At 31.3% G+C, this 23,985-nt stretch overlaps 1 protein-coding gene and 2 long non-coding RNA genes across 13 annotated transcripts in view; 1 reads left to right on the forward strand and 2 right to left on the reverse strand.

Moving 5' to 3' along the window:
- The window catches only part of LOC139906814 (uncharacterized), a 23,279-nt gene extending 9,662 nt beyond the window's left edge, over window positions 1-13,617 (reverse strand). Inside the window, exon 1 of the long non-coding RNA XR_011782794.1 lies at window positions 13,264-13,617. This is a non-coding gene — a long non-coding RNA (uncharacterized lncRNA). The remainder of the gene's footprint in view (window positions 1-13,263) is intronic.
- LOC121126657 (troponin C) overlaps window positions 1-14,749 on the reverse strand; it is a 56,332-nt gene extending 41,583 nt beyond the window's left edge. The window contains exons 1-2 of one of the 2 annotated variants that reach the window (XM_071892198.1): window positions 14,659-14,749; window positions 14,572-14,602 (exon numbers count right to left, since the gene is read on the reverse strand). In XM_071892198.1, coding sequence (XP_071748299.1) covers window positions 14,572-14,601 — 30 coding nt within the window. In that variant the 5' untranslated portion in view covers window position 14,602; window positions 14,659-14,749. Of the gene's footprint in view, window positions 1-14,571 lie in introns of both variants that reach the window. The other variant, XM_040721967.2, reaches the window with a different exon arrangement.
- A 112-nt stretch (window positions 14,750-14,861) lies between these two features.
- On the forward strand, window positions 14,862-23,331 carry LOC121127083 (uncharacterized). Of its 10 annotated transcripts, none has more exons than XR_011782791.1 (7): window positions 14,862-15,251; window positions 15,323-15,576; window positions 21,429-22,094; window positions 22,167-22,290; window positions 22,359-22,502; window positions 22,564-22,827; window positions 22,888-23,331. It is a non-coding gene; the product is annotated as an uncharacterized lncRNA (long non-coding RNA). The 10 variants fall into 10 exon arrangements; XR_011782789.1 differs by having other exon boundaries at window positions 14,876-15,251; window positions 15,323-15,572; XR_011782788.1 differs by having other exon boundaries at window positions 14,876-15,251; window positions 22,359-22,827.
- The last annotated feature ends 654 nt before the right edge of the window (window positions 23,332-23,985 follow it).

Consider the following 23,985-nt stretch of genomic DNA (forward strand, 5'->3'; position numbering starts at 1 on the left):
TACTAGTTCGTCTATCTGAGCAAGATCTACTAATATTGAAAAATTTCCAGATGAAAATAAATTTGTTGTTGATGATGGATCAGCAGTCAAGAAGGATTTATAAGAGTATTACTTTAAAATAAGCGAATTTAAAAATTGCATTTGAAGATCTTGATGATGATGTTTGGATAACTAGGATATCAATAACTAGAAGGTAAAGGTTTAACCATCTTCTTTGTAAACTGAGTCATTTGATGGGAAAAATAATAACCGCAGAATTCATAGGGAACATAAAAAAAAAAGATATGTCTGAATGCATCGAGTGTTAAGACATAATGTGATTGTTCTTAAATATGTGACAATAACTGTTTGCCACCTTTACCGAAATTATTTTACGTAATTTTTATGGAAAGATTATGCTATTGATAAACAAGAATTGAATCATTTAAAATAATATGCATACTTGAGATCATTTTCAAAGGGAGAGGCTATTAAAAAAATTGTATGTTTACAATAACTGAAGACAATTATTAGGAGGCTCTGTTAATTTTTCAAGAAAAATACAGAAGTGTTTGTGTCGATGTAGACAAATTGGTATATCAGCGGTGGTGTTTCCCAATTACAAAGAATTTTACAAAAGATTGACATTATCTAGAGGATCAAGTTATTCGTATGAAAAGGGCTTTTAAGAGCAATGGAGTGGATATTAACTGTTTTAACACATGTAAGTTTGTTCTCCCAATATTATAAATTTAGCAGCCTGAAGCTATAAGAGACTGACGGGGAAAATGAGTTACAGAATCTAGAAACGGTTATGGGATCTCTAAACCTATGAAAATATTTACTAATAAAACCTTATATGTATTTTACGAATTGTCCAAACTTTGTCAAAGATAATTATGAGCTGTGAAAGTTTTCATATTTAGGAAAATGAAAAATAAGGATATTTTATTTAAAGCTTGGGAAAAGGGGCCAGCTTTATATACTTAAATCCTGGGTATTAATCTTCCAATTGTACTTCAAAGTTAAATTGCTCAAAGTGTGATCAACATCATAAAAACTTGTTAAATATTGATAAAAATAAACCTTTTCTAAATATGGACGCTCCCAAATTCAGTCCTACAGTAGTCAATGAGAATAACATTTGTCACTTAAAGAGCATTATATCAATGATATTGCGCGATGCACTTACAATAGTTACTACTCATGGTAAAGAAAAACCAGAGAGAGTCATGTTTGATGAAGGCTGACAAGTGAGCCTTATTTCGTCACGTCAAGTGAGGTCTCTTGGCTTAAAAGGACAGACGATATAGGTGAAAAAAAAAAACCTTTGGCAAATATAGTTAATATATATCACAGTTTTATTTTCAACTTATATATTCTATCAAGTCGGTAAATTAGGGCTTTGATAGGTGTTAGTGCTGTGGAAGTACCTAAAACTTCGGATTGTAGAATGAACATTCCCCAGACTGTAGTTCGTTATCCTCAAGATCAGGGATTTGAACTCACTGATTTCCCTGAGTTAGATGGTCGTTTAAATACTAAAACTAATAATCAAGTGACTATAATTATTTTAATGGTTATTGCGAAATTTGAAACTCCTAGCTGCAAAATTGGCAAAGATATAGTCATCCAAATATTAAAAGTTAAATATCTTATTTTAAACTTTTCTCTAGATAACATATTTTTACTGGTTACGAAAGTATTCTTGTCATTGGAAGAATTAAGTTGCAAAAAGAGTCCAACAGATTTCAGATGATGTGGTAAGTACGTTGTGGCGTCATGGGGCAGGCATCAATAACCCAGCAGATTTTGAGAGTTTACCACAACTTCTAATAAATCATCAACTCGTTTATTGTGATTTAATGGTCCCCATTAGTTGAGCTTACGTAAAAATGAATGAGCAAAAACTTTTACACAAATCAAAGCTGAATCACAAAATATAATCACAGAAAGAAAAGAAATCAATAACTGAACGTCTGTCCTAAATAGGACAACAATTCAAAAATCTCTAAGAAGGATATCCAAATTTACTTAATAGAGAATGAAACTGACAAAGAAAAAGCCTTGCTGAAATATTTTTTTTTTCATCTTTAGGACTTGAGAACTCAAAATTGGTTTGAGCTACAGTTCCAAAGTAATAATTATGATTAGGACAACTATAAGTGATACCATATACTCAATTTGTATAAAAAAATTATCATTGACTGGTCCACATATATATTGTATCAACTACATATAACGTACAGGGTTGGGCAGCGAAATGTGGACTCTCAATCCTACTGATGTTCATGTTCTTTGGCAGAAGGTTACATAGGGTATTGGCTTATGAGGACAATCTCAAATCACCATTCACATTCTTCCTGATGGTCCTAGCAGCGACTGTGAATTCGTTAAGCGAGGGATTAATCGATTTGGTTGGATCCTCCTTGATCTTCTTCTCCAAGTTTTGCAGGAAAGCGGGACTTAAAATTCAGTAATTAGGAGATCTGAGATGTACTGCCTTTTGAATTTTTTGCTCACTTTTGCTGATGAAATGACGAAATTTTTATTATAGTTTGTTTATTCACAAAGCTGAACCACAATGTCAAAAAAACAATCACTAAATCTTTCTACATTAATGAAAAATTTATCATTTATTAATAGTTCATGTTTTGCTGTCCAACCCTGTATACAGATGGTGAATGGTACCTAATCGAATACATCGTTAAAAAAGGATCTGAAGGGGCAATACAGTTCACAAGCTGGTCATTTAAATGGAGCATAAAATGTTGTGAGTTATATAAAATTGAGAGTTTGCCAAACCAAATGAACATATAAAATTTGGAAAATTACATTGATAAGATAGACTCAAAGTGTAACATTTTTTGGCAGTATCAAACAGGTGGCTTGATTTATAGGATGAAGAAGAAAGAAACTTAGCAAAATATGTCAACACAGTTCATAGAATGTCTTTAGAAGTTATTAAGAAGGATGATAATGCTTTCAGCAACTTCAAAAAAATATTAAAGAAGGCAAATCATACGTCATAAGTACACAGGTAAAAATATTATGTTTTTTTTTTTTTAAATAAATAAGTCGTTAATACCAAATCACCTTTGTTGGATTAAAGTTTAAAAAAGGTTTCGTATAAACTACTTTAAAGGATATTGATTTGAATATATTAATAAAATATGACAATAATATTTTAGCACTTAGGAAGGTTAATAGAAATACAAGGTTATACCAAAACAAGTGTACAACTGATGTTTGACTTCCACCACGCTTTTTAATAGTTACATCATAGTGTTTTGTTAAAATCTGTCTTCTTTACACAACAGGCGTTACGATACATCAAATTAAAAATTAAATCAATAGTGACGTCATAAACTTTGATTGGTTGTGTGTTTTCTCAAAATCTGCCTGTCTTGCTCAGCAGTCGGTTCAATACATAAAATTGGAAAATATATGCAATCGGATTGCATGATGGTTTAACTTTGTATTTCTACTAACCATGGCCATTTTTTTAATTAGGTAAATTCATAAAAAAACAATTATATATGACAATATCTCGGGCATAACTTGTAAGCCCAAAAGTCGTTACCTTTGTTCTTTCATGCAACCTTTACTTTAAACTGAAACAGGAAGAAGGCCCATAATCAACTAGTAGTTAGCCAAAAAAAAAAAAATCCACCATACCAATTACTATTTATCTCTAGACTATGATTGTCAAATTATTTTTACACCTTTTAAAAAAAAATTACATGTATATAAGTGGTGACTCAATTAGAAATGACGCTCTAATAAAAATCAAATTATTGAGAATTCCCCTTTTATTTATTTACTTAATAAATATTAACGACGAAAAGGTTTATTAACATCTTTTGGTCCCTTAAGGATTTATATTTAAATTTGAGGGATGGGATGAGATATTCAAGAAAATTAGCTCTAATTTAGAGTATTCAATTAATTAATTTGGCTCTTACTGGCCTTGTTATGACCATAGAAATGTAATTGGTGATATTGATAGCCTAAGATATTTGAAATATTTATAAAACAGAGATGTCATAAAAATAAACAGTTTATCTAATATAGCTTTAATTGGAGAGCATTATACGATGAAACTATTTTTAAGGGTCTATACGTTATAAGTTATGTCCGACAACAATTATTTCGGTTCTTGTATCGGTATTTGACCTTTGTATTATGACGAGACACTACGTTGTGTGAACAAGGAAGATAAGAGATGTTTATTTATCTTTGCCAAAATGTGATGCAATTGCAAATAAGGGCCTCAAGAATCCTGTGAAGAGAGAAGTCCATGCTCTAAATTATTTTCGTCACAAGAAGTTACATTTCGTAGGGATCAGCCCTTTAAACCGGTGACAAGTTCCATAGATTCTATTGAAATGTGTAGTTCCATGACATTTTTCTTGAATGAATGAAAGAGACAACAAAATGAAGCTCTTTATTGAAGGGAAACATCTCAAATATGTGTACCACATCACTTTTTCTTTCTTGATGGGAATGTCGAAAAGTACCCTTGATGGTTGATGTGCTCATTATCTGGAAAATTGCCTTACTTTGAGGAAAAATAGATCGATTGAGAATCCAACAAACAACTCTTACAATATGAGCGACAGAAAGGTAGCAAGAGATTTCCTGAAAACCATATCAAGTGGCATTGCATTTTTATTCCCGAAGGTTTAACTTCTCGTTCGGACGTCAATGCTGTTGGTTTTCTAAGTCATTGGAGTAAATACTTGTTATAACAAAAATGTATTTTGGACGATTAGATATTAAAAATTGATTGTTCCATAAAAAATTATTTGGATTGTGTTCAAATGGAAGAGAAAAGACAACAACACACGAGTCAGTTATGCCAAATATAATAAGGATGAAGTTCAATTGTTGAGAAAATGAGCTTGATAGAGGTTAAGTCTATTCTATATTCATCTATTCAAAGAGAAAAGACTCACTTCTTATCTTTATACAAAATCCATTTATTTTTTATTGAAGATAAAAGAGCATGTACATCTCACATAAAAATATTTTGATGAAGTGGAATAAGTTAAATTATAAAATGATTTATAAATCTTTTAACAATCAGCAAAGTATAGATTGCATTGATGACTTAATTGAAGTAGCAAATAATACGTCTCCAAAATTGTCTACAAGACCTATAAAACAAGATGGAGTTAAATGGTTGAATTGGAAAAAAATTACATCTGAATCCTTTAGTAATTTAAACAGGATAAAAGAATATCAAGTATTTATGTTCTCCTCTGAACATGCTAGAATCGTAAGAATGAAGGAGTGGTCCAAAAGTAAAAGCATTAAATCGTTACGCGTATTTAAGAATAGAATATCATCTCCCACCTTAAATATATATCAATCCTTCTTTCTACTTCAAGCTCTTTTCCTACCTATAATATGTTTCCTACCTCAATTCCTCCGATATTTAATCAGCTTCCTTCCTTAAGGCATCTTCCTACCTCATCATCATATCAAGAGTTAAAGAAAAGTGCTTTAATTGTAATGTGTGTTTCTTATATAAACGATATTTAAATAAAAAAGAGAGGAAATGTAGATTGGTTAAATTTTGCTTACACGAATATTTACAGCAGTCGTGTATAACATTCATATGTAAAAACATTAATAAATTATTGAATCCCTCTTATTTCGATACTTATATTCTTATTTAAAAAAAAAATATATATTTAAAAAAATTAAAAATATCTATATAACATATTGAAATGAAAGTTATAGGAACAAAACTGAAATCTCCTAATAATTTATCCTAATACACGAGTTTATCGAATTACTTTGAACACTTCACATACATAGGTTATTTGATTGCTCTGATTGCCCTATAAGATCCGAAGTATCGTCGTTCGCTTCTTGAAATTATTAAAATAAAGGAACTCAAAAATCAACTTCTGCACGTCCCATCCATTTTCTTCCTTTCTTTAACTCCTTATTTAACTTCATTCCGTCCTTAATGTTGACAGGTAGGTGTAATTTATATCACACAGGAGGTAATATAATAATATGTCAAAAATAGAAATCTAATATAATGATTAATCCAATATTGAGGACATCAGAGGAATTATAAAGGCAGAAATATTATCTCAGTTGCTTCAATTTACACTTATTACATGCTTAGAATTAAGGAATCCCCGTCTTCCTCATCCACCAAAGCAATTTGTGGCATAGATCCTAATTCATATTTGATATACCTCTCAAAAATAATACAATTATATTCGTTAAATGCTAAAGCTAAAGTTGAAGTGGAAGGATTCCGAACATTAATTGGAATATTGGAAGGCATTGGGAAAAGAAGGACGAATCAATTCAAGACTTTCCTATTTTATTTTGTATTCCATATTGTACATTGAAGTAAACAATAATCAAAAGAGCTTCTCTCTCTTTATGTAAACCTCAAATAATATAAAGAGGATGAGCTCCTTCAGAAAAGATTTCCAAATTAGGTGGTTTATTGAAAATTAGTGCCTCAAACGCTCTCTTAAATATTACATCCTAGTAGTGACATATGAAGATAGTTTAATTACGGTATCAAAAATTCACGTAACTTAAAGTAAAAAAATATATTGTGATTTTTTCCTTATCTTGATTTATGTTCAATATTACTTGTTTGTTAACGCACCACATATGTCACAAGAAAATTAAATTAAGGAAAACATTTATTTTTTTTTAAAATTGTGATTGTAAATTTTTGCAATCTTTAAATAGGAATAACGTTGCCTCTGTAGGGCTAATCAAAATAATTTATCTAAAGAAATGGAAGATAATTAGTTGAAAAATACAGATCCATTCCACACTTTTTCGAGAAAAAATCTTTTTAGCGTCATTTGTAGTCGACTCACTATATATATATTTTTGAATATTTTTAAATCCTAAACAGTATTTTATTCGATAATACATTACAACATTGCTTAGTCATATTTTATTAAGAATTTGCAGGACCATTTGTATTTTTTATCAAAATTTCATCATAGAAATAAGAAGATGGCCAATATATATATATCAACGACGAGGGATCAACTAGAAATTGTATTCCTGTCCTTTTGTAAACCGAAAATAGTTAGAAATAACTTATTACTTAGTTATTAAATCTAAAATAATAAATTATGAAATAGCCCTGACGCATCATGTCAGATAAGGAAATTGAAAGTTAACAACAAGGTGACTATATATATAGTATGTCCAAAAATGGATGTCGTTTTAAAAAAAAATCATGAAATAACCTTCACAAGTGATTCTTTTTTTGGCAAAAACTTTATTTGCTTCCCAATATGACAACCTTTAAGCTTAATACATTTTTTGATGTGTTTTGGCATCTCTTCATACAGATTATTCAAAGTATCTGGATAATTTTTTTCCTAGCTATTGTCAGATTTTTTTTTAAATTCACAGTTTGGTTTCGTGGGTTCAGATGAAGATCTGACACTGCAGGTGGCTGATAACGGCCCAAACCTGAATTTTGAGAGGAAATTTAACAGTTTCAGTGGGTTCCACATCTCCCTTATCTCTTGCCCAACCCCGATCCGTTTGGGGATTTGGGGGATGATATAGCTCAAATAGACCTCCATCACTAAAGAGGATACATTTCCAGTCATCTGCAGTCCAGTGTTTCAGCTAACGACAGAATTGAAGCCGGGCCTTCCTTTGGTTTTCTGAACATTAGGGGTGCAGACGAGGTTTGAATGGCAATGCCTTCAAAGAGTGCCTCAGGTAATTGTAGACAGATGACTTGGATAGACCTTCGAAGTCAATCTTGCTTCAAGTTTCCTTGTGGATTGCGTCTCTTTGGTATAAAATTTTGAAATCACCAAAAAAAAAAAACCTTACTCAACCGTCCACCAATCATATAGGTATGTAAATATAGATGAATTAAGATAATTATTAATTATTAAAATCTAATATATATATGTAACTTATGACCAACTCATTATAGTACTGAGTCATTATAATAAAATTACATATTTGTAGCACGTCCACCCAAAAGGAAGCTAGATAATTTTTCTCAAAATTGAACATGGAATACATTTCCCAACAAATTATAGTCCATTTAAATGAAAAAATGATTCTGATTAATCTTTTGGAGGCACCACAAATTGTACTTAAAGTAGCCAAAATTCACCGGCACATTTATAGAATGAGTAAATTAATAAATTATATCTCTAAGACAATATTGGGGCCAAATTAAGTCAGATAGATAAAACGGAGGTTTTAAACTACAGTTAACACTCTCGGGTATCTCAATTCATCGCAGAAATTTGAATTCAAATCCTGTAATTTACCGTAATATCTCTTTCAAATATTGCCTGTCATTTTATAAATATAAATGATTGAACCTTTGAATATAAAACGCGTTTTCCGCTTCCCGTGATACATTTCTGATAACTAATAAATTACTGCAATTATTTCAAGAGTACTTTACAGCCAAAAATAAAAAACAAAGACGCACACAACATTTTTCGTATGGAATACTCTTGAAATATTTAAGAGTGTGAGAATTTGTTTCATTGAATACGAGATAAATTAAATTATTACTGCTTAAAAGGGACATAAATAATACTTATGTACTTTTTAGAGTGAATTGTTGCAGTAATTTATTAATTATCAGAAATGTATCATGGGAAGCGGAAAACACATTTTAACAGAGAGTTGGTGATTTGCTCTATCTGTCAGAAGGAAATACAGAAGGACAACTTTAATGATCACAAAGTTAAACTCCATAAGAAAGACCCCAGCAGTAAGTATCAAGTGAAAATTGATCATAAGAAGCAGAAAACATTGAACTTTACTGTTAAGAAAACTTCCTCTGCTACATCCTCATCCTCAGTCACTGCCTCCTCCTGTCCCGATGACCCTGTTCCAGTTGAGGCCTTGCTGCCTGAACCAAAATCTGAAAAGTCCGTTTTTGCTGAAGAGAAAGTTACTGCAGACACAGAAAATAATGGCGACTCATCAAATGACCTCAGCGTACGGATTTCTCATGGAATAAGACTTCCTAATCTCGATATCGGACCAATCTTCTCTCCCGAGCAGCTCTCTGTAGTCAACAACAACAATATTCCCTCTGCAGAGGACTCTGAGACTAGCGACAATGTCCAAGGAGGTGAGAAGAGCAAGATTGAGGAGATGCAGTTTGTGGACGGAGGCCCAGAGTACCCTGTCGTCTTCACGACCCAGCTGGGTGACCCGATTCTTACCGGGCGGGAGCCAAAGCGGAAGGACATCCAGACCAGAACCAGAGTGGAGACTGAGCGGGAAACTGTGCCTAAAGTCGAGAGAGATCATCCTCTACAGCCCAAGTTACAAACATACAGTCCTCAGATAGATGACAAATACTCGAGAGACTTTCAATATGATTGGTTCCGTAAGTTCCTGTGGCTAGAATATGACGAGGTTAAAAAGTCAGCCAAGTGTTTCGCCTGTTCCAAATTTTCCATTTCCAACCTTGGGAAATTTGAGTTCAAAACATGGAAAAAAAGTTCCTCGTTGAAAGTTCATTTTAACAACAAAAACACAAACTGTCGATGGAAAAGTGGATCAATTTCCTCACATCAAAGAGAAAGAATACCCCGGTTCTCGGCCATGTTCAGTCTCAACATGCTGAGGAAGTCGTGAAGTATTGAGCTTATTTGAGGTATCTTTTCCAAACTGTTGGGTTCCTCGCAAAGCAAGGATTGGCTTTTAGGGGCGATTCCAAAACAAGAGAAAAGTTGACGGATTCAGGTTTTGCCAAATGGACTTCACCTGACATCAAAAATGAGCTGATAGAGATTATAGCATCCAAAGTGACGGAAAATATAATTGGAGATGTCAAGACTTGTGCCAGCGATGATGACTACTGGTTCTCTGTGATTGTTGATGAGACATCAGATATGTCAAACATGGAGCAGTTCAGTAGGTCACTGGGATATCTGACGAGTGAAGGCATCAAGAAAGAGAGCTTCCTCAAGTTTGTAAAAGTTACCCAGACTGACGGCAAATATTTGTTTGAGAAGCTTCACGAGGCTGTCAAGGATATCGGCCTTAACCCCGCCCGCACTGTCTCCCTGGCCGCGGACGGTACCTCCAACATATCCGGCATCAAGAAGGGTCTTACCGCCAGGTGGAAGGAAGCAGCCCCACTGTGTTTCTTCATCCACTGCTACGCCCATGTCCTCAATTTTGTAGTCAAAGATCTTCTCTCAGATATAACCCTGTTGAGAAATACAATGGGGACAGTACAAATTTTATACAACTTCATTGAAGGGTCACCAAAGAGGTCAGCAATCTCCAAGTCGGTGAAGATAACAAGTAAAGATGAGGAGCATGCCAAGGTGATGACCCTGAAAAACCAGTCGGCTACCTGCTGGAGTCTCAGCTACGATGCTGTACACGCTGTATCTCTAGGGATGGTCAGAATCATGAAGACCCTCATAATAATGAGAAAAGATAAAGATACATTGTCGAGTTCAACAGCAACTTCTCTGCTCAACAGCATCTTTGTTGCATGATTGTATTAGAGCTTGAGAGCAGATTTGCCACCGACGATACAAATATAACAATGGATCTCATTGCAATCGTCAATGACAGTGAAGTGGAGACCTGTGTCATTGAGTGTGTCGCCAAGCACTACAGACTTGAACTCGAGCAGCTCCAGTCAGACCATGCAATCTTCTAGCAATTCAAGGTTAATATTATAATGTTTCATTTTGGATTATATGTTTGAAATTTATGTTTCTCTAGGCAGATATTGACACAGAAGACATTGTTTCGTCACAAATTGCTGCAGAATTAAAAAGCTCGGGAGTGTTCCGCCTGATGCCGGATCTATACAAGGTGATCGTTAACCTGGCTTCAATGCCCATCAGCAGCTGTGAGGCGGAGCGGTCATTCTCCTGTCTCAGAAGGCTCATTAACCACATGAAGACCACCATGGACCAGGAAAGGCTCTCCTCCCTCACCCTCTTGAACATGGACAGGGTGATGGTGGACAAGGTGCTCCATGAAGACATGGACAGTTTGATTGACACCTTTGCGTCAAAGAAAGAGAGGAAAAACTTCTTCTTCTAATCATGATAAAGAACATATGCATTTTTTTCTTCATTTTTTTCAAACCCATCACCACGTATACATGGGAGTTAAGAACATCAAGACTTGTGAACATCATTTATTTTCTGTTGATGTAATCGTTTTATGGTATATTATAATCTCGTTCATTATCTTCATCCGTTAAGTATTTAAGGAGGTTTAAATTGTTTGACTTAATTGTATAGTTCAAAAAATTTCTCTCATTCTTGCACCTTACTCCTTCCTTTATGAATAGGTCGGCATTGACTTTCCGTCTAGAGTTTTTCCTTTTCATTTTATTTTTACCAATGTTTGCCTGAAGAAAATAATGGTCAGACAGTCCATTGGACGATATTCTTACAAGATTTAATCTATGCTGTAGCATTTGCCCTGTTTAAATATCCCACGTTCAGCACTGAAAATCAACCGTTCACCCTTGTAAAGCGGACCGAAAAATCTTCCTGAAATACGGCACTGAATATTCATCATAGTATTTTCGTATAAAAGAAGGATAATTTTCCTCAGTTAAAATCAAGATATTTAAATCTTAAACCCAACTTATACAATAAGTGAATTACCTAAACTTAAAATAATTTTTACTGGGTTAAAACTTCGGAACTATTTAGTTTAATTTTTCATTACAAGAAATACATGATCAAATTCAAGTCATGTGCTTTGACATGAAAATTCGGATATGGGTAGGACTGCTAGAACTTGTGTCCTTCTTCAGAAATAAAAACTAGGAAATTTTTTGTACCTATCGCATGTAGAAACCATAGGACCTACGACGGCAGTATAACACTTTTAATAGCCATCAAGCATGGTGTAAAATTTATGTCACCTTGTTGCTGTACACCACTCTGGATGTATATTTAAAGGATTATACTGCATAAAAATTTGTTTGTTTCGATCTCAACTCAAATTGACCGACATAGAAAAGCAAGGATAGTGCAATATTTATGTGTTTATAGTAAGAGTTTATCTCATAGCTTGGATGTCTGCTCCTTCAAGCCTTAAGTAGACCTAATAATAACCTGAATTTAAAAAAATCCCTTTTAAATATTCATTTATTAATTCATAAATATCGAGTTTCAACAACAAAAAATTATTCAAGCACTAACGGTACTTGTCCAAAGAACATGTTGGATCTGCTGTATTTGTCAGTGCATTAAATTAAGAATCAAAACGACGTACAGTAAAGACCATTCAAAGTTTGAGTAATCAAACTAAAGAAAGGCCGTTCTTCACTCTCAAAAGTATTAAAATGAAATAAAAACTTAAAAGATTTTGCGAATGATTTTCACAGAATAATCGACTGAAAGATCCAGTGAGGAACAGAGAGAGTACTGATTCTCCGTCCACTGCTTCTTCATTGAAGTTTTTGAGTTATTTTCCCCTTAAGTAACCTTTGCTTCGTCTCCTACTCTGACAAAATATTTCCATTAATAAGTGTCCTTAGTGTTTATAAGGCAGAAATATCCAATCCCAATCATACTCATATCAACATTTTAAAACTTCAATCATTGGTATAGATTTTGAAGTAATGCAAGAGTTAGTAGTATTTAATAATCCATAATAAAATAAATATATACAAATTTAAATGCATATAATTATAATATTTTCTCTGCACTAATGTTATATTAAATGTAGAAGGCTTTATGAAGGAAATTAATCCCCCCCCCATCATGTAACAGATGGCTGATATTAACAAGGTTCTTAATTTAGTAATACCAAATGTCTCGCTCCTCGCATCTCCACGTGCTCTCACACAAATCCCATCTCTAATTATCACATAATAGAGGAGACAAGAGTGCCCTCAAGAAATCTATAATTATGGTAGCCCAGGCTACAGAAAATCAGACCACCTTGTATATAATCTATATTTTTTAGTTTGCTCATGCCCATTCAAGTTCAACCAATCAACATGCAGAACAATGTAAGAGGGGGGAAAGTAGAAATCGATGGCTGATGACAAAATACAGTGTAAATTTAGTAAATTTTGTTAGTGAGAAAAATTACATAAAACTGTAAATAGTGGCAAAAAATATGATCATCTTAGAGTCCGAGAAGAAGGCGAGAGATAAACATGATTTTTCGTTTGAATATTATTGTCTAGCTTATGACTTCGAAGCGAAAATATCTCTATCTCTATATTTGGAATAGTATTACAGCTGTGATAAAATAATTTAAATTTTGAATTCTTAAAATGTTCTATACCTATATGGTCCCATAAGACAATATGTACTTTTTTTTAAATTCTTCTTTCAGAGGGAGATATTTCCATCACAACAATCTAATACATACTGAATATTTTTTATTATAAAATTGTGAATCTTCACAAGAGAGGTTTTATCATATAATACACATCGTATAAACGTATTAAAAAGTGGTACACTCACACGAAAGAATAATGTACACATTTTAGATTAAAATCGACGGCTTTCGTCATGTTACTTTGACTTTCAGGAATTTATCGTTTACTTTATATTTCCTCAGAGACAAGATATCACGGACCTCGAACTGAGGGTCGACGAAGAAGAGGATTATTTTTATACGAGATTTACGACCAGGTGTAGATTATATGAAGGATGAATTATAAAGGGCAGTCAATAACTTTTTTGTTGTGTGTGTGGGGGGAGCGTTAATTAAGAAATTTCATTGATAAATATAATCCACAACATATAAATATATGCACATGTTTAATACTATTATATTTTTGGTGGGTAAGGACTTAAATCCCTTAGTTCTCTCTCTCTACGGACTCCATTGTTATATTTAACGGTACACCAGAGCCTTTTTAACTTAATGGGATTATAGCAGAAGATAAACGTTATTCGGCATGTGTTTATGGAAGAAATGGGAAAGGTTAAATAAGAATACTAGTTGATATATTTTGAATGACTACTACTACGTCAATTCATCCGTTTTATATGTTCTTAGAATAAATCGAAAAACCAATTAACGTACTTAAGTACTCTGAATAATAGATTCCAATGAAAATGGCTTTTTAAAAGTTCTTACTCAACGCATATTCGTTTTTAAATATTCCCACTAAATTATGATTCTTTTTTTAAATGACCGTCTCCCATTGAAACAAGTGATAACCTTTACTATCGTTAAAATTTTATTGAAGCGTGTAATTCAACTTAATTTTCTTATTAATATGGGAGCTGATATTGATCTCAGTGCATCTCAAATAGTAATGAAAATATAAGTGGGTTTCATGTTAAGGACACTAGTGCATAATGCATATCTATTTCTTTTAATAATTTTTTAATATAATAATTTTTTAGTAATATTTACTTAATTGTGAAGAATTAAACATTTTGCAGTTGATATTTTCTCATTATTTAGAACTGATTTTTTAGTTATAAATTTTCCGTATTTGTCTTTGTTTTTTTATGTTAAAATTTCAAAATTAAGCAACCAATTATTATTCAAAATTTAATTTCAAAAAAGATTTAATTCAAAATAAAGAAGGATTAACCAAATCTAGAGGCAATATTATTTAAATGCTATTCTTACCATTCTTTCTTCACTCAGTCCAGTAGCCATCCTGTTTTTGTAAAAATACTATTGATTTTATTATCTTATAAAAAGATTCATATTTACGGATATATATATCTATATATTCATATACTCTTTAATTTTGTAAAACGTTATTAGATAAAGAATAGTCGCTTTTTAAGAACAAAAATCGAGGACAATGTAAGACGCACCCTCATATTTTTTTTAAATATATATTGAAGAAAGCTAAATGGCTTTTACTGTAAAAAAAAAATCAGTAAAAATATCAAAATATATATTATTAATAGCCTACCGAGTGGTCCATTAAAATCTAAACACTTTGAATTTTAAACTCCAACAACATACGCATAATTTTTTTAATTAACAATAGAATTTCAACAAACTTAATACATTAAGTCTAGTATAGGTTTTCTTAATCATTAATGTACCCTCCCTTAGAGGCAATGATCGCTTCCAGGCGGTGGTGGAAGTACTAGCACCAACTGCAGATGTAGTCTTCTGTCATGGCGTCCCAGTGCTGGCTGACGGTGGGTTTGAGGACCTCGGTGTTTGGATGACGGACACAACAGATCTTCCCCTCGAGAAGCACACAAAAGGTGTAATCGAAGTGGTTGGCCAAAAGTGTAAAAAAAGAATTCAAAAAAATTCAAAAGAGTCTTGCAACTTTTTGGAGATAGGTTTCTGTTATTGTTGATGTCAAAAGTGTTCTTTCCAGCCTCACAAGTCTATTCTAATCCATTTTTTATAGCTTTCTGGACAGCCTGATGTGAAGCCCCGAGATCTCTCGTATGGGCCCTCATGGACTTAAGGGATTGGCCTGGGCTGATTTATTTAACTCCTCCAGGTTTGGTTTGGCCTTTTTGGAAAAAACCTTCTTCCTCTCCAACATGTTGGACTTGCTGACGGTGTAGACGCTGGTCCTGAAGACGCTTAAGTGATCGGAGTGCGTGAATGAAAATGCATCGCTCAGGTTCAAGTGCCATTTTCTCGACTAACTTGTACGTAAGATAGAGCGCTCAGGTTTGTTTTGTTTTGAATAGTTATATATTTTGCTTTAATAAATCGAAGTATAAATTAATTTAAATAATCAACGTTAATTAAATATTGAATGAGTAAATGTTCAGATTTCAATGGACCACCCGGTACAAGCTAACTCATCCTCTCATAGACATTTATCATCTTTCGTATTTAAATAGCATACCAATACAAGTAATGTATAATGTACTCTTTTTTAATCATCTGCTATTGTATATTTGTACCTTTTCTCATTGCATAAGTATCATTGTATTACAGCCGATTCAAAAAACTAAAAACTTTCTCTTGTATTAAAAAAGAAAATCTATTATCAGTTATTATTATTTGATTAATTTCTGATGTATACAGAAATAATGACATAAATACTTTTTCTATTTATTAGATAATTTTTTTAAAGCAAATAAAAGAATTTTGTAGAACTTGTACAATAATTACATAATGAAAGGAAATATATTTATTTTAAAGACTTAAAGATGAAATTTATTGTATAAAATTAATGCTTATGAACAATCAATATTTTTGATTGCATAAACAAAAATTACGATATAACAAATTTGTATCATTAAAAAATAAAATATGTAAATTTCAGATGTATTTTAGTCAACAAAAAATAATTTAAGAGATACTCAAAATAATTTTGAATGTTTTAAATGTGTTGTCTTTATTTTTTTTAATATTAAATAAAAGAAAATAAAGGTTTTAAAACATTTTGAAGCAAAATGTATAAAGTTATTTTTTTTTAGAAATAATATGAAATATTTTTTGGTAAACAAAGTCAATTGTATATACTATTGATAATTTCACAACTATTGCTTACATTAGTCAGCAAAAACATATATAATAAAGTTCATGTCTAATTCTAATAGTTAATATCATGTTAATTCTGATTCTGTAAAATTTTTTTACTTATCAAATCTAGTTTTAGAGAATTTTCAATTTGAACTTTGTGAGTATTTTTATCATTTGTTATAGGTTTGACTAAAAAAAATAATTGTAATTCACATGAAAAACGATTACTAGTTTATGGGTTAATATTTCATGTGGAGTAATTCAATTTTTCCAATTTAAATTGTTGAATGTTTAAAAATGAATAATGCCTCGATTTTTCCTTTATTTTTAAACTAAACGAGTCCATTTAACTGAAAATTGTGGGTCTTTTAATTATAAAAGTATTTGATTAAAAGAGATCTATTTCAGTATCAATTTCAATTTGATTTAATTTTTTTAAAGCAGAAGTGAGAGTATAAATGCAAATACCTAAAAAATTATGTGATAATGAATTTTAACAATTATAACTAAGCAAACAATAGAGTTTTTAAATATTAAAAAATTTACATCGACAAACTTTTATTTCAAAGAAATTCAAATCCGATCCTTATTGCTACTGAACTAAACCTCTTTCAAGGAAATACTCTTTCGTACATGAAACATAGATGTAAATAATACTAAACCTAAATAAATGTGTTTTTTATTTTCTAAAGCTCTTCTCATTATTTTTTTCATTTTTGAGGAGAAAGACTATTTAACTTATAATGTACCATGAATGTTTTTGCTCATGAATGACGAAAAGTAATACTGCTGAGAAGTTATAAGTTTAAGTTCTTGTTGGACTTATAGTAAATTTAAAGATTTATTTCATTCATCTCATAACTGATTGCATCTAATTTAATAAAACGTCATGGCAGCTAAGCTGCTCTCTTCCAAAATGTTATTCAATTGTCAGGTTAACTTTCGGTTTCTTTTTTCTTAAAATACCACTGGGTATAATCATTTTCATCTATGATATGAAAAACCAGATATTTATGCATTGAATTAACTACTTTTGTTTCAAATTAATTTTTTCCAAAAATTATTATTTAAAATAAATTTTTACCTCTAAAATTTTTCGACCTCAAAGTAATTTTTATTTATTTGGTAATATGGATAGTAGTACTTATTCTTGTAATTATACAAGTAATACAAGTCTCAGATCTAAGTATTATCCAAGATGGATGTGGTAAGGGATATATTCTGCAAAAGTATACACCTTTTCGGTTGGAAAAACGAATTTAAAAAAGTTAAGATGTTACGTTATATATAACACAATAGCAATACTTCGTTCATCATTTACAAAAAATAAGAAGTAACTATTTTAGGGGAAAACTTTAAAATAGTTTTTGAAGATAGTTCTTAAATAGTTACTATCTATAAATTGCTATATTTTGACTTATATTGACTATTTTTAGGTAAGAATTATATTCTTTCATAAAATTGTTAAAATTACAAATTTAACACCACCAAGTAATCTCTAAGCTTTGATGATTATGGCTCAAGGCTTATATTTCTATATTTTTTTGTCAAAAAACAAATTTTTGAACAGCAACATTTTGAAAAACAAAAACCAATTTAAGAATCAAACAAATATTTAGTGGAGAGCTGGAAGACATTGGGATTCAATTTTACATATTAATCCAATATTTTCCTCCAGTACATTAATACGGATTTTAATTACTAATTGAAATTATTTAAGAATTGGGTCTTTTCACTCAAATGTACATAACTTTACGGCATGACCATCACCGATTTTGATGATTTTTGGTGAGATCGATATTCTATATGGAAGAAGAGAGTGTGTGAAATATAAGTGTTCTGTGACTCACCTGGGCCATTGTTGGACTGCTCAATGTTGGGCCTAATACGTTGGACCATTGTTGCTCAATTCCTTTTGTACTGGCTTGATTTTTACAGTAATACGTCAAAAATGCAGAAAAACACAAACTAAGATTATATTTATTCATAATCTTATTTGAATCAAAAATAAAAGTTTGGGGCTTTGGTGCGGCCTTCAAAATGGGGCCCCTGCCAAGGGGCAAAACGGATTTTGTTTTAATTTTGGTAGAACATGGTTCAATATATGTTTTCAAACATATCCAAAATTCAGAGTGGAACATTAATGGGATCACTTCCAATAAGAGCATGAACTAGAGCATGTAGGGCTGCTTTTATAGTATGTTAGTATTATCTTTCTATATTTAAACTCTTATTTCATAAATATACATATTTTCTGTTGATTAATGAAATAAATTAGGATTCTTATTTAAGTAAGTGTAATATAACTGAAAATTTATATATTAGTCCAAAAATCATCGAAATCGGCGATAATCATGCTTCACAGCCAACCACCTCTTCTTTTGATACATCCTGGATCATAAAGATGTGGAAATCGCTACTGTTGCCTAGTAACTTGCAAATGCTTGTCCGTCAATCCAAGAGGCTTGTCCAATATGAACAGTCCATCATGTCTAATGATATTGTAATTTTTTAATATATTGGTGATAGATATTATATCAGTTTAAAAGAATCTTGTTATTTTTTACATTGAGACACTTTTCCTTTTTTTTATTTGAACATTTGTTCAGCAGCCATTTTTTTCTTGACATTTTTTGTGTTGGCATTTTTTCTTTTGACATTTTTTCCTGAAATCCCTTCACCAGTAAGCAAATATGACACGACAAACATGCTACAAAATTAGATATATACTTTAGGCGCCATTCCTTTAAAGTGTACTCTATAGTAGTGTTGCTAGCCCCCTTTTTAATTAAAAAAGACCATGTTTATATATGTAATTGTACTGTGGTGTTGATAATTTTTGGGCCTAATCTCCTCACCAATGATGAAATCTAACAACGCTCCAGGTACTATGGATAGTTATAGTCTATTAAAATATCTGATAAATACTGTTCTCCCTGATATAAAAAAATTACAATTTTAGATGCATATTTCTATATATTTGTTATTATTGGTTGATATTTTTACGAAGTACATAAAAAAAAAAGTTTCTTCTGGTGCGAGTGAAATAATAATGATAATTTAAATTGAGAATCTGTACGATTCATCAATAAGGAGTTGAAATCATAAGCACTATCGGAGAATAAAAATAAAGAAGAAGAAAGAAACGAAAAATACCATATCGATTTTTTATTTATGAGGTAATTTTGCTTCATTTTTGATTTTACATACAAACAGGGCATATTTCCTCCATTTACAAGCATAACAGCTAATACTTTACTGCGCTACTGCTTTTCCTATAAAGTTATTTTCGTTTTCTTATTGGTTGTAGGTTGAGTAATGATATGAAAGGAAAAACAAATAAAAAAAAGTAAATAATAATATTCCTCAAAAAGAAATATGCACCAAGGTGTAGTTTTCATGTCGTTTTTAATTAGACTGATTGTTAAAAAGTCCCCAACGATATCAAATTATGAAGTGCTTGATATGAGTAGATCGTTACACCTGTTATCCATAATCCAGTCTAGCTTTGCTGTCAGAGAGACTCTCTCCGGCAGGCAATTCGTAATCATAGACTACATCCTTCTCTTTGATTCAACAATATCTCATGCTTCTTTCAAGCATGCCTTGGTTTCTGCTTTCATAACATAGTTATAATCAGATTCCACTTTAAACTCAGAAATTATGGTTAGAACAGCATCGCACTTCAGATACTTTTATGCCTATATTTATGTTCTTTGAAAAAACATTTCAGGTTTCTTGTTGAAAATCTCAGATAAATAACACGGTATGGTCACAGAAATCTTAACGACAAGTTGCCCTTCTCATATTCGTATTTTGGCATACAATATGAGAACAAAGTTCTTCTGTTAAAGTCAATAGTAAAGCTCTGGACATACAAAAATTAGAAAACCATTCTTATTCCCTTGTTACTCCGTTAATTATGTTATCCCACCACAAACTCGTAACATCAGGTCTAACCTAAAATCTATTTATACTTGTTCTCCGTCTTTTTCGAATAAATCGATTAAGGAACACAGCAATCCTTTAATACATTTTAATTTTTTTTTTATTCTCCTGAGATTCATGTGGAATAATCAAGTTTTTGCCCAGCAACTGAAGCAATATATTTAAATTTTGAATCACGAACTGCACTTCTACACTCCTTGATAAGCACTTAGTAATGTACCCTTATCTAATTAATAATTATAATTAGAGTGATTCAAAATGATGTCATTGACTATTTATGACGTCACAATAAAGAAAACAACAGCGATTTAATTTTTACACCTTAGTACCCATTTAAAAAAATATCGAATTTAATATGATGAAACGCCAGTTTTATCATGGATACACGGCCAAAACGGAAAAATACTTTACGGTTTGATAATACAGTGTTGAATAAAATACTATGTAGATTTTAATATTTCGAAACATATATAAATTTCATTTTGAAAATGGTGACAGTGATAGTCTGGGAGTACATAATAGATATATAGAAGTTGTTATGATTGACTTATTTGACTAACTACGAGATGAATTCGGAGGAAAGCTTGAGTGATACAATAAAGGTAACGACGTGAAAGAAACCTTTAATCATAAATCAACCCGATGGGTTATTTCGAACATACTTATAAGATATATCCATAATGATTTTTTTAAATACAACTTATTTGAAAATTTACTACACATAAAAACCTTTCCTTCACCAAAATATAACTTCAACATGGTAGTATTTAATCAAAAAAATATTTTCAAGATTTTATCTAAATGTTAATCATAATTTATTGTATGATACCAATCGTATTAATTGTCATAATATAACAATTAGGTTACGAATATTAATATTTGAGTTGGCTATAACAAATTTTAAACAGTATGTGAGTAAATTAAATGCAAACTATAATAATTTTTGAAAGAGGCTCTAGATGTTCATTCTTTACATGGAGATATAAAACCATTTGCTTGATAAGACTCCTTAATGCCTATAACGTATGAATCACCACTAAATAGTAAGGCTGTAACAATATTTGTATTGTATCATGATTCAGGTTGATAATTTTGGCAAGAATACAAAAGCGTGCAAGGAGAAGAGAAGAAATACTTATGGCATCATTGATTAAGTAACATACATCTTCTTCTATCCAGAACGTTATCATTCCCGCCTTTATTATTCAATATTAATATAATATTAGATGCTGATAGTCGACAGAGAACTAAATAGAATGCCTAAAATAACGTCGCCTTCTGTCTGGATTACTGAAAATGGAGGCCCAGGAATTTGAAAAATACTTACCAGATGAGAAACAGATGGTTTGTCGGATATATCGACATAAATTCGCCTTTAGCCCCCTGTCTAGAATTACACTCATTATCCTCATCTCATAACAAGAGTATGGATATTCATCTATAAAATCAAGTTAACGATGAATACATCAAGTCAGACTTTAACTTTGATCTCATAAAGATGCTTATTGCATGTAATATAACCTTATCCATTGCTAATCATCGTACGTTTGAAAAATTTATTGAGAAATACACGGGTAAATTCTTCCCTTCTCGAGGAACCATCATTAAATTAATGGATGATGTTGGTAATGATGTCATTTATGGAAATATCCCCATTGTAAATTGTGAAGTTAAGATAATTTTCAGCATGTTTAGAGGCATCAACACCAAATTACAATATAAAAGTCTGAATTTTGTCTCATTTAACAGTAAGTATTCTTTTTTTTTTTTAATTTAATTTAATCATAAAATATGATTCTATTTTCGCTAAAATTATCAAGAATTATGATACACAACTCATTAAATGGCAAAAACAAGTGCTTAAATGGTCACAACATCGGGGGTAGTAGGTTGGGATGGTTCGCAACTAGTTTGTCTCACTACTGTCTTCACTTAAAGGCTTGGGTATGATTATTAGGTTTTCCAATATTACATAGTCACTAAATATTAATTTTTAATCACTTAAAAATTAGCTAAGGTTGATAAGCTCCAAGAAATTGTGTTCAGAAAACTCATAAAAGGCAAAAAAAAAACTGCTTAAATGGTTACAACAACGGGAGTAGTTGCATTGGGTGGAGCATCATAATTAGGAATTGTGTGTATCCTTCATGATAATAGTATGTTGCTATACAAGAATAAATAACGGAGAAAAAAATCTTTGTTGATGCTCTTAATTAGGAGTAATATCGTCGGACATAATACATAATCAGATTTTGCTCTAAATCTTTACAATGTCATGTTAGAAATATACATCAAGTCAAGAATGGTTGCCTGAATGGTCTTATCAGTTATAAAAAGAGTATTATTTTTATATCTAAGATAAGTAATTAAGTTTTAAAATTTGACTGCATGGATTAAATTTTCTTTTTTTTAGATAAACATGTAATAAATAAAAGTAGGATTCTAAAAGCTTTTCATACTAAGATTGGACCATTTTTTTGGGTATATTTACTGTCTAATTTTATGATTTTTACATTTACTTTATTCTTAATAATTATTTAGGTATCATCGGTTGAGATATATCTGTCCTGTGCACAATTGACAATTGGATATAGCAACTTCCACATGAAGAAAAAGGGTTGATGATCTTTTGATTGAACTCCACGTCTGGCTTGTGTTTTGCAACCTGAAGTTATGATATATTTAGCTGAATTCCGATGTCAGAACATGAAAATAATATTTGGCTCAATCTATTATTTATATATTCTGTATTTATAATTTATTGTTATTATTAGTTATATGATTCTAATTGCTAAATTTTGTATATTTCACATAAATCTATGATGGTTTATTTTGAGTATATAGATTATATTTAATTTAAGCCATTTCATTGAGTGTGATATTTTCAAATCTACAGTAACGGATAAAAAACATCTAAGTCAATTATATATAGTATTTCTTTATTAAACATTTTGCTAATAAATACATTCGTTATACCCTCAAAAATCATAATTAAGCAGGCAGCTGATAATCACATCAGTATTTTAAATAATGATACCATAAGTCTTTCTCTCTCTCCCCCCCTTCCCTTCTCCTTGGAAGCATTTTTCTTTACAGAATTATCAACTTTGATCATATAGTTTCTTAGAGTAAGATACGAAGATGAGTTGACTTACAAGGAAAAGTACTTCCAAATTTCAATGAAGGAGCAGTGGATAGAGAATGATAACTCTTCCTGTTTCTCAATTGGGCTTTCAGTCGATTATTCTGTCTTTTTATGGCACTCATTAGTTCTTATAGTAGTATACAATTATTCTGTAGAAAATTTGGAGGAATTTATGTATTTTTGAGTATAGAGGAAAGGATGTGTGCACATAAAAGACGGAGAGTAATGTTAGAAGATTTATTGCCGAGTTATAATTGTAAGTCCTTGTTGTAATAGGAGTAGAACTATGGGTCAACATTAGAGTAATTATTGCCTATATCTTTGTTCATTTCCTTCTCCCCCTCCTCCTTTGTCCCAGCTGATTGTAGCTAATCTCCTCCAAAATATTCTTCAAGTTGTCAGGGTTACAATGTTGATTTTTGGTTTCTTTTTTAATATGCAATTATGAACACAATTCTTATCGCTATGTATACGTGTCGCCTTCTCCATCGTTT

The sequence above is a fragment of the Lepeophtheirus salmonis genome, chromosome 12 (assembly GCF_016086655.4).
Source record: "Lepeophtheirus salmonis chromosome 12, UVic_Lsal_1.4, whole genome shotgun sequence".
Taxonomy (NCBI): domain Eukaryota; kingdom Metazoa; phylum Arthropoda; class Copepoda; order Siphonostomatoida; family Caligidae; genus Lepeophtheirus; species Lepeophtheirus salmonis.